This window comes from Triturus cristatus, chromosome 8, assembly GCF_964204655.1.
Source record: "Triturus cristatus chromosome 8, aTriCri1.1, whole genome shotgun sequence".
Lineage (NCBI taxonomy): Eukaryota > Metazoa > Chordata > Amphibia > Caudata > Salamandridae > Triturus > Triturus cristatus.
In genome coordinates, this window is record NC_140591.1 from 616,559,497 (window position 1) to 616,570,384 (window position 10,888).

Sequence of the window (10,888 nt, forward strand, 5' to 3'; positions counted from 1 at the left end):
CAGTCACTCCGATTAGGCCCAGTCCCTTTCGGATCGGGGGGCGTGTTTTTTGCGAAAAGTCTCAGGGTGGAGACAACAGCAAAACACGCCCCCGAATCCGAAAAGGACTGCTCTGCCTCGGAGAAAGGCGGTGGTGTCTTCCCTCGGCTTGTTCCTGTTTACTTGTTTATTCCTTTAAAAGCGCTCTCCTTCTCTACAAACAGATCTCGAGGCAGAAAAAATCTCCAGCCCGAACGCGACTTCTCTGTAAGAGCGCTATATGGCACGCATTGCATCTTCCGGCCCGACGTTCATTGCTTGCTGCGGTCCACCTTTGTAACCTGCACTGCTACGCTGCACCGTAACCAGTGATTTGTTCTGGTGTTGACCACGGCTTTCACCAGCCCGTGTTCCCCTGGCTAGGACACCGTCCCGTCCCACAGGGCACTGAATCAGCTGTGCCGTGCAAGCCTGGTTAGGCACTTTGATCCTGCACTATTGTGGCTGGTAAGGACATTCTGACTGCCCCTGATTTAAAGAACCTGCCGCCATCTTCAGATTTAAAGAGACGCCACCATTTTCTGACTCAGCTCAACGTGCTGCGCCGCGTCCCCACTGACTGGGAGTGCTCTATCTCCTTAGAAGGTACAAGGCACTATACAAGCGCTATAATAGCCAAGAGATAATAATTCTGCAGGAAAACATGCTTGGAATGGAAATGCACACTCACCACTTTTGTCCTATTCGAGCCCTCCTCATAGAGTACCCTGGAGCATTAAATGAGGGTGCGAACATGCTGACTGTGTGCCCACACGTTCGAGTTTAAGGGGTGGAACGTGGCTGAGCTTGCGTAGGACCCATCTCGGGACACCAGCCCGCCCAGGACTGGCTGCGCCTCTTTTGGGGCACTGCAAGGTCACCTCGCAAGAAACAACAGCCGCTCAGTACTGCCAAGCATCTGCACTTCCGTTGCCTGCTTCAGCCCATGCTCACCTGTTTGAATATAGCGCTAATGTGCAAGATAGAATAGTTGGTTAATGCACATGTTTCAGACGCTTGCGCAGTCTGGGGGTCACAGGTTTGCTTCCAGTCTGGCTGAGTTTGCTCTGCCTCATTCCGAGGCCAGTTAAAATGATTACCTTTCAGCTTATAAATAGCAATGCCTATGTGTTCTGCATGCAGCTGTCACGTAGATCACGGTTAAGGGCTGCTGACAAGAGAAATAAACTGGGGAGAAAAGGGGATCTTAGAGGGCGGATATATTGTATGTAGTAACAATCATCTCACCTTTGAGCTATACAAAATTGCAGACTTCAGCTCACCAAACATAAATGTACAAATGTGCGACCCGATGTTTGAGACAGGTTTGTGTGTGTAGTTGATCCCTTCCCCTAAAGCTGAGCCAGTGTATGATGCACTTGTGCTTGCAGCGGCCATGCAGTCAATGCCTCCGCACTTGTACCTTGCTTCTATATTCCAACCCAAATTAAGAAGTAATGCTGCTCATCTCTCCTGATTATCAACGCGCACAGTGTGAAGCAGATGCCAAAGGAAGGGTTGAAAGCAAGCCATGAGCAGATAGCTGGGGTTGTAGCAGATACCTTTAAAACAAGCATTTACAATGCAATGGTCTCGGCATTGGTAAAGTTAGAGCTATTGGCATTGCTCATGACATTATTTTTGTTTATGTTTTTGTTTTTAAAACATTTAACCCCTTCAGTGCCCGCCCCTTTCCCCGCCCTGTGCCGGCCGTTGCATTAGCGGGCGGGGTCTATGACGAGCTGGACTCGTCATGGGCACAGCGCAACCGCGGCCCATGACGAGTCCAGCTCGTCATGGGCACTGAAGGGGTTAAAGAAACGGCATTGTTATTTACAATGTCAATAGCTTAATCTGTGTGTGGGTGCAAATGCAATAGGTCTCGCATTTGAGAGTGATTAAGCTATTGGCATTGTAAATAACAATGCCGTTTCTTTAAATGTTTTAAAAACAAAAACATTAACAAAAATAATGTCATGAGCAATGCCAATAGCTCTAACTTTACCAATGCCGAGACCATTGCATTGTAAATGCTTGTTTCGGAAAATGTTTTCGAAAGTTACTTCAGGTCATATGATGACATTTAGTACAAGCAATGTGCTGCTGCAACAAAAACAAGCGCACGCGAAACGCGGGCGTCGAAAGTTAAAGTGATCGCGATGCACTTAATTACCCAAAGGAGAAAAGACAGATGGCGGCTGCGCATGTCACGCGCACATGTACGCAATCTTGAGGCCAGCAGAAACCCTCTGGTAGCACTTTGAAAAGCCCCTTACTATAAGTCGAGCAGCGCATGCGCTGCTCTAGGCTCGACCTAAAAAGGAGCCCAAGTTCAACCGTCAACAACAAGGAATAACCGATGACTGGGGACGAAGAACAAAGGAGGGGTGCTATGAAGGGAGCAGCAAGAAGTGGAAGTTATTTTAAAGACACATTTTTGTTTAGACAGGAATGCATATTTTTAGAAACACACATTTCAAATTATTATGAGGAGAAAATACATATTTTTTATTTTCATCTATTCGGCCATGGGTGTCCCTGTGAAGTGGCAGGCACATGCCACGTGCTTTTTGGCCATGCTTGTATTGGACATGTCATTTGTGACAACTTCAGACACTTGTATTTTTCTGCCATAAGAAATTCGCATTTTGAGGAATTATGTATCTGTCTTTACAGTATTAAGCACCGGCTTAAGAATCCCAATATGCAAAATGTTGCTGGCACAAAAATCCCAAACTAGCTGAAGAAGTCACACATTACCTGGGTCACAGCAAAACAGCCTCCCTGTTGTTCATCATCCTGTGCAACCATTGTCATCACCCTGTGACCCTGAACTACACATCCTCCTCTGATGCATAAAGACCATCACCCACGCACTCATAACCAGCAGACTGGACTACGGTAACGCCCTCTACGCCAAAATCAACAAAACCCTGCTACACAAGCTCCAAGCCATCCAGAACACTGCAGCCAAACTCGTCCTCGGAACCCCACGACATGACCAGTACCTACGAGACCATCACTGGCTCCCCATCGAGAAGAGAGTAACCTTCAAGCTACTCACCCATGCCTACAAATCCCTCCACAACATCGGACCCAATTATTTCAACTAAAGAGTCTCCTTCGACATACCCAAAAGGAACCTCCGCTCCGCCGACCTCGCGCTGGCAGAGACCCCACGCATCCGCAGAACCAGAGCAGGCAGAAGAGCCTTTTCCTACATCGCAGTAAAGACCTGGAACGAGCTCCCAGTCAACATCAGACGCTCCCCTACTCTGCACACCTTCAGGAAGAGCCTCAAGACTTGGTTTTTCGACTAATCCGGAACTGCCCCCCCCCCCCCCGCGCCCTGAGACCCTCACGTGCGAGTAGCGCGATTTATAAACCCCCGATTGATTGATTGATGCAAGAAATCTAGTGGTCATCTCATGCACAACAATCCATCCTAACCCCCCCCCCCCCCCCCAGTGGACTGTAAACTTTCATGTTAGTTGGGCTTCATTAAAATGGATGGCGTTGGCCTGTGTTATGATCAGTGCATTTTAGCCTGTTTTTTGTGTACCTCTTCATGCACATTTTATACAAGAGCCATATCTACTCTCGTTGTCAATGACTGTTTCGCTGAGCAATTACGATTTTCCTCAACCAATCTGGTTACATTTCAGAACATGGTGTCCTACCGCAGACAGCTCTGAGGCTTGGAACCGCTAGCTCTAAGTCAGCAAAACGCCACAGAAAGCAGGATGACTAGCAACCCTGTGCTATTGTGCTTGGCTTAACCTATGATCCAGAATGTTAACACAAAAGAGAATATAGCAGACAAACACTCGCAGAAACTTCAAACAAACCTATTTCAAAGTGGAATACTCTGTTAAAATAGTTTTCGATGATTTGAGGCTGTAAAGGAATAATCACAAGTTAAAAGAAAATGCTACAATAATTCCGCAAAAATTACAAATCTATGCCGCAATATCCTGGGGGACCTGAATTCAAGCTCCCCTTTGGAGGGGGAGCACACATGTTCTGCCCAATCAAATAATGTACTTTAGGTCACCAACGTATAGGGGTAGCCTAAGCCCCTCAGTATTACTTCGGAAAGATTTTTCTGTTGATCGCACAAGATCGAAAATGGAAAGTTATCTGCAAACATCACAGCATGTATTCGGACACATTTTCGCAGGATCTCGTTTTTTATGTTCGGGCATCATCAGTTAGTTGCATCTTAACTGGCTAGAAAGTGACAGGACGAACCAACAATTGGCAACTCAGCAATTCACTCGAGAAAGTTAAACGAAGTGTGGTGCAGTAAGTATGCCTGGTGGTTAGACAGGCAAAACGTCAAAATCGGTCACAGCAAAAAATATAGTCAAACACATCTCATTACCATTAACTGAAGCGAGAAATGTACACAGTTTGGGTACGTTCATACCGCCTGACAATCTCGATCGACTGATCAAGTGTAGCACATACCAAAGTGTCAGTGAGGGTCACGTGTAATAAACAGGAATGTGTCTGCCTTCATTAAGAGAAATCAACGCCGCATTGCCAAATATCCACATGGGAAACAAGCATTTCCAACAAGACAGCCAGCCACCACCACCCCCCATCCTTTACTTACATGGGTTCCAGAGTACAGGTAAGCCATTCCCTTAGCGCCTCGAAGTTCTCTATGTTCATTTTCATGTGCCCCGGGGGACCCTCAACTTCTTCCTCTTCCGAGGGGACGGGAGGAGCCCCCTGCAGCTCCCCCGTCGCCCCCCTAGTGTCAGGCAATGGTCCTTCGGTTTTACAACGCCCCCCCCTGGACTTTCGCCCTCCACCACCAGGGCCCCGGCGCGGCGCCCGGGTAAGGGCCAGGCTCCCGGAGGAGGGGGCGGCGGAGTTCAGGGTGACGCTAGGTGGGGGATCCGCCCGGTGCGGTTCCTTGTACGCACACACAGTGTACCAGAAGGCTACGGTCAGGGGCAGAGGGGTATATCAGTCCCCGCAGCGGACCCAGAGCCGCTCCACAACAGAGAACAGCAGATTTTTAGCAAGACAGACCGGTGCTATGCCGGTCCAGTTGCTGCTTCCACTGTGCCCACCGGCTCACATTCGCCACAGTGCTTAGTATACAGCGCCGATAACAACACAGGCAAAAAGGTGCGCAAGGCGCGCGCTCTACACGTCGGGAGACACGAAGACAGACATAGAGGAAAGACTAACGCGACAGCTGCCACTGAGCAGGGTCCAAGAGGTTCAAGCTGGATGCCATTTTAAATGGTTGTATTTTACTGCTTTCCAGAATGTCACTTCTTACTAGAAAACAGGTGTTTTACAAAGCACGATGTTAATATTCAATTGCAAACACAATATAATATGACACGTGATTCACCCCTCCTGAAAATATTGACAACTTGAAAATTTATTTAATAAGTCTTACGATACCTAAACACTTAACAATGAATTTAGTTAAGTTATAATTTCATTTTTTAACTTTTTAAATATATTCTAAGTATATGGCTACCTATCTTAAAAATACATTGAGGACTACCCCAGTCAGAAATGGCTGACATTAAAAAATACATCCGACTGAAAAACATTGTCCTTTCTCTGTTTCTACAAACAGCGGCAGAGTTCCCCAGTGGAGCGAATAGCGATACGGTGATGCGCAGGCTTCTTCTTAGGAAGGACTCACCTGAAACCAGACATAGAAGTAGGACAGAGAGTTCGCGCAAAAGTAGCCCAGTGTAAAATTTTCATCCAAAGGGAAAGTTTCTATTCTGTTAAGGACAAGGAGACCAGAATAAAATATGTTCTACCTGAGGCGTTAAGATCCAATTGCTACTTCTAGAAGAACTCAGTTGAACTAAAGTCCACCCTGACGTAGTCCGCAGAGCAATCCACCCAGCATGGCAATTGCTACTTCTGAACACTGTGTGGCTTGTGGATAACTATTCATGCTCTCATGCAGAACGTCTTTATCTCACTGTTGCTTCTGTTCTATAAGTCTTGGCTCCACGTCCTCATACATGCCAATATTTCAGAAGAGCCAAGTGGGAGATTTGAAAAAAAAAAAATCGGGAGAATGGGGCCTTGAATCGGGCTACTGTCATGTAGGGGCTTTGGAAGCGTGCTGCTGCAGGATCGGACATTTGAAACGCAAATACACGTTTTTTTCTTACCTTTCAGAAGCATGGAGCGCAATGGCAGGCAGAGAGAGGGTGCTGCAAGTGTTGTGCACTGGCCTGGCAGGTTGCTGGCACTCCATACACTCCATCCCCCTGTGTGGCAGCCCGGTCTGAGACTGCTTCCACACAGCCGCCCCCCCAGCACTTCACAGGTCTTTAAAAGACCATTCACTTGTTAATGAGGCTTTGTTGGTTTATCACACCTTCCAGAGCCCCTGCATCGACACTCAGACTATTGCTGGAAGAATTTTACACAATACCAAGCCCTGTCAGCTGAAACCCTGAGGAATCGGGTTTTTGCTTGCAGGAATCGGGAGGCGGGAGACTAGCCTTGAAATCGGTAGTCTACCGCCTGCATCGGGAGGGTTGGCATGTCTGCGTCCTTCATAAAAATAGAAAAATCTGAAAGGCTCCAATTATGTTTGCTTAAAGCAGTCCCACTACAACAGAAGTACATCAGCAATTGGTTAATGATAGAAGATTTTAAAGGTAGACATAGGCAAACATGTCAATAGACCCGATTCAGAGGAGAGACTCCTGAATTTTCAAGTCAAAAATTGCTTTATTTTGGATGCCTCCCACATGATTTTGACTCCACTTCAATAGAAGTCAATGGGAGCAATACGTTCTCCCGATTTTTTGTTTTTTTTAAATCTCCTACTTTTAATTTCTAAAATGTTGGTATGTATGCACAGACGACCATTCGGCTGTCTTCATAATATACTCCAGCCGAGAACCCAGAGCATACGAATTAGAAGCCATAGTCCCTCTCTCCGAATGGACCCCAAATTTGGAAGCATCAATGCCAGCTTCAGGCAAAAAGCAGTGTACCTACGTCTTAGCCCCCATGTTATTCAACTTATTTCTTGCAGACTTGCCAGAGTTGCTGAGCAAAACTATAGGCCACGCTCCTAAATTAGGAAACGTTCCTCTACCCTGCCTGTTATATGCGGACGACCTGGTTTTGATAAGCAGGACCCCCGCCGGCCTCCAACGCCTACTAAACGCCACTTTGCAGTTCTCGCAAGAAAACGCTCTAATAATAAACTACAACAAAACAAAAATCATGGCGGTTAATTACCACAAAAGAAAACATCTTAGCTGGTTTCTAGATGACCATCGCCTGGACCAAGGTGCAAGTTATAAATACCTAGGGGTCATACTGGACCAACATAACTCAGCAAAACCACAACTAGAAGCCGTGCGGAGAAAGGGGGTTACAACATGTCTAACAATCAAACCCCTAAAGAAACTTCTACCGGACTTGTCATTTGATCCCTTGCTTAGGATTATACAAGCAAAGTTTCAGCCAGCCATATTCTACGGGAGTGAAGCGCTGAAGGGAAAAGATGCAGTACCTCTAGATAACATTATATCCAAGGCATACCGCGCAATCTTCCATCTTCCCAGATCGGTCTCCCCCGCCCAAATTCGATTAGAATTTGGACTTCAAAAACAATCCTTAGAACGCATGGGTACCTATGTGAAATGCTGGCATAAAATTAAACACGATGACAAGGGTACCCTGAACGAGCTACTCTGGACAGAACTTTCCCTCCTAAGAAATTCATCTGCAAACGCATACCTTCAGGAAGCGATCAAACAGCTGGGGTTAACAGAACTGTGGGAGGTCCAGGGCAATCATCAAATTTTCAAAAAAACAGTTACCAAGGTAACCCGTACCCTATCCGTTTTAGAAGATAAAAAAACCCTAGCTAAAAGATCACACGGCTGGATGGTTTTACACACCTACAATAAACTAATACCTCAACCCTACTTGAAAATGGGCTTAAAAATTACTATAAAGGAAAAATTTCTCAGGCTAAGACTGGGGGCAGGCCCTTTCAATCAATTCTTGCCGCCTTGGGAGAGAAAGGACGAAAATGCCCAATGTCGGCTTTGTAGTAGCGGTACAGAAGATGCAATCCACATAATGTGTATTTGCAATAAGTTAAAAGACATCAGGTATACCTTATTAAAACCTGCCTTTAAACAATACGGTGTCAGAACATGCAGACAAGCAATAATGCTGTGTTTCAACCCAGACCGGGTACAGTTGAACTGTAGGTTGATTAAATTCCTCGACATTACCGCAAAGAGACTAAAAAACCTGGCCTGAGTCGCTCAAAGTCTAAGTCTAATACTAAATCTAGACTCCAATATCTTTGGCCACAGCTACAATAACAACAGCAGCTATCTTTTGTTAATTGTGTTGATAATTTTATTGTCTGTGACATATAAGCTACTGAATATAGCGATTTTATTATGGAATGAATAGAATTTTATTTTTGTATATGCAAAGGTTTTGATTAATCATGCATAATAAATAAAATACCAAATACCAGTGTACCTACCTTGTAAAAGTAGCAGATAAAACCAGCATGTGTGGTTTTTGTAAAGCAATCCATAATTGACCAAGCGGGTTGATGGAGTCGGATTTTGCGAAAGAAACCTGCTCAATTGAACACCTCTATAACACGTACTAACAGTCAGTAGTGGTAGAATGATTAATGTGCACAAATACACTACATGTGGGAAGCTTGCTTTGCAAAATGCATGAACTAACCAAAATTAATGCATAAATAACTGGAAATGTAATAATCTTGTGTATAGAATGAATTAAGAAGGGTTGCATGGCAGGGCTGCATGTGTATGTAGTAAAAAGCATGACGTGTATTGCTTTATCCTAATAAATAATGCTGCTTTCCTGCTTATGCATTGCTAGGCTAACCATTAACATGAAGTAGAATTAAGGTGGGTGGTAAACAGTGAAAATACATTATTGCATAATTAATAAATGTGTGGGTACAGCTTACAGAGCACTTTGACAAAAAAGTCGATGTGGGATGGGCCAGACAAAGTTGGGGAAGGGAGGCACTGCTGTTGAGTGCTGTTGAGTCAGAAGAATGTGAGACTGCCATTGAACCAGAAGGAAGTGAAATAGCTATCGAGAAAGAAGAAAGAGAAACAGCTGATGAAACAGAAGGAGGATCAGAGGAAGGTGAAGCCACAAAGGAGCTAGAAGAAGGTGAACTCACTGACGAATCACAAAAGAGTGTAGAACCTACAGAAATACATGAAAATAGAGTAAAACAGATAGAAGGGAGTTTAAATAAAAGAGATGGTGAACAAAACACAGAAGGTGAAAGTGTAGTACAGAAAAAGAGACATAGAAAAAGAGACAATTGTCCAAGTGGAGCAAGAAGACTAAAGTATAAGATAGTAAGGAAAAGATTGAGGAAAAGACCAGAGCAAAGTAACGAAGTCTCAAGTCAAACAGAGCAAGAAAAAACAAGAAGAAAAACAAGAAGAAAATCAAAAAGAGCAAGAATTCCATGTAGAAAGTATAAAGCTCCAGAATGGACCTACATCATACTAGAAGAATTTGAAAGTTCAGGTTTAAGCGAAGAACACAACAGTAGTGATACTGAAAAAGAAGATGAGAACAAACCGAGACCACCTTAAAAGGAACTGTAAAGAGATTAAAAGGTGAAAATTTGTCAGATGAATTTGAACCAAAGACCCAAGAGAGACCAAAAGGACTGAAAATAAAAGAGGGGGAAGAAGCAAGTCATAAGTGTAGGATTACCCAAAATCCATTTTTTAGAATTTTTTTAATTTTTTTTAGAATAGAGTTCATATAGATTTTTAGATTATAGACTAAGAGATTGTTAGATTTTTGTATTTTTGTAGTATATCAAAATGGCAGAAACAGAAGTGACTGAACAACCACAATCTAGTTTAAAACATAGATGTATTAAAACCTGCTTATGTAGTGTTTTTCTATTAACAATTATATGGGTCCTGTTAATTGTTGTCATACCAATTTTAAATGTAAATAACATTGGAAATGATACTAATTTTTTTTTATTTTTTTTTATTTTACGTGATTTATATAGCGCGCGATTACCAGAAGAGGTGTCCTGGCGCTGCCCACTGCTCCAAATTAGGCTTACTCCAGAATTATTTGACAAATAGCCAAGTCTTCAATGCTTTCCTGAATTGTAGTAGATTTTCCATGGCGCGCATATGAGGCGGCAGACCGTTCCACAGCCTTGCCGCACCATATGAAAAACTGCGGCCCCCCCATTTAACTTTCTTTGTTGGGGGGACCTTGACCAAATTTGCATCGGATAATCGAAGATGTCGGGCAGGTATATACCTCCTGAGCCTATTGATCAGGAAGTCTGAGCCCACTCCGTGTAAAGCCTTAAAAACCAGACATAATGACTTAAACTGAACCCTGCTCTTAATAGGGAGCCAGTGTAGGTCCTGAATGGTCTTAGAAATATGGGCAGATTTAGGGAGGCCTGTTAGGAGTCTAGCCGCAGCATTCTGCAACAGCTGTAGTCTGTATAGTAAGCCTTCCTGGATGTTGAGGTATAGACTGTTACAATAATCCAGTCTTGAGGTTATCAAGGCCCTTACCATAGTCTGTCGATGCTCCTGTGGCAGCAGGAACAGAATTTTCCTCAACATCCTCAGGATGTAGCTAGATTTGGAGGTTACCGAGTTGACCTGTAATGACATGGATAATTTAGTATCCAATACCATTCCAAGGTTCCTGGCATGATTAACCGGGGTGGGAAGTGCACCCAGTTCCTGCGGCCACCATGTAGGGGTCCAAAAATTAGGGTTATTCCCAAATAGCATCACCTCGGTTTTGTTGGAATTCAACCTGAGGCAATTGTTTGCCATCC

General features: G+C 44.3%; 1 protein-coding gene across 4 annotated transcripts in view; it reads right to left on the minus strand.

Annotated features, from left to right (window-relative positions):
- RBM26 (RNA binding motif protein 26) overlaps positions 1-5,206 on the minus strand; it is a 999,243-nt gene extending 994,037 nt beyond the window's left edge. For all 4 annotated transcript variants that reach the window (XM_085622082.1, XM_085622081.1, XM_085622080.1 and 1 more), the window contains exon 1: positions 4,637-5,206. In XM_085622082.1, coding sequence (XP_085478208.1) covers positions 4,637-4,701 — 65 coding nt within the window. In that variant the 5' untranslated portion in view covers positions 4,702-5,206. The remainder of the gene's footprint in view (positions 1-4,636) is intronic.
- Positions 5,207-10,888: the final 5,682 nt, after the last annotated feature.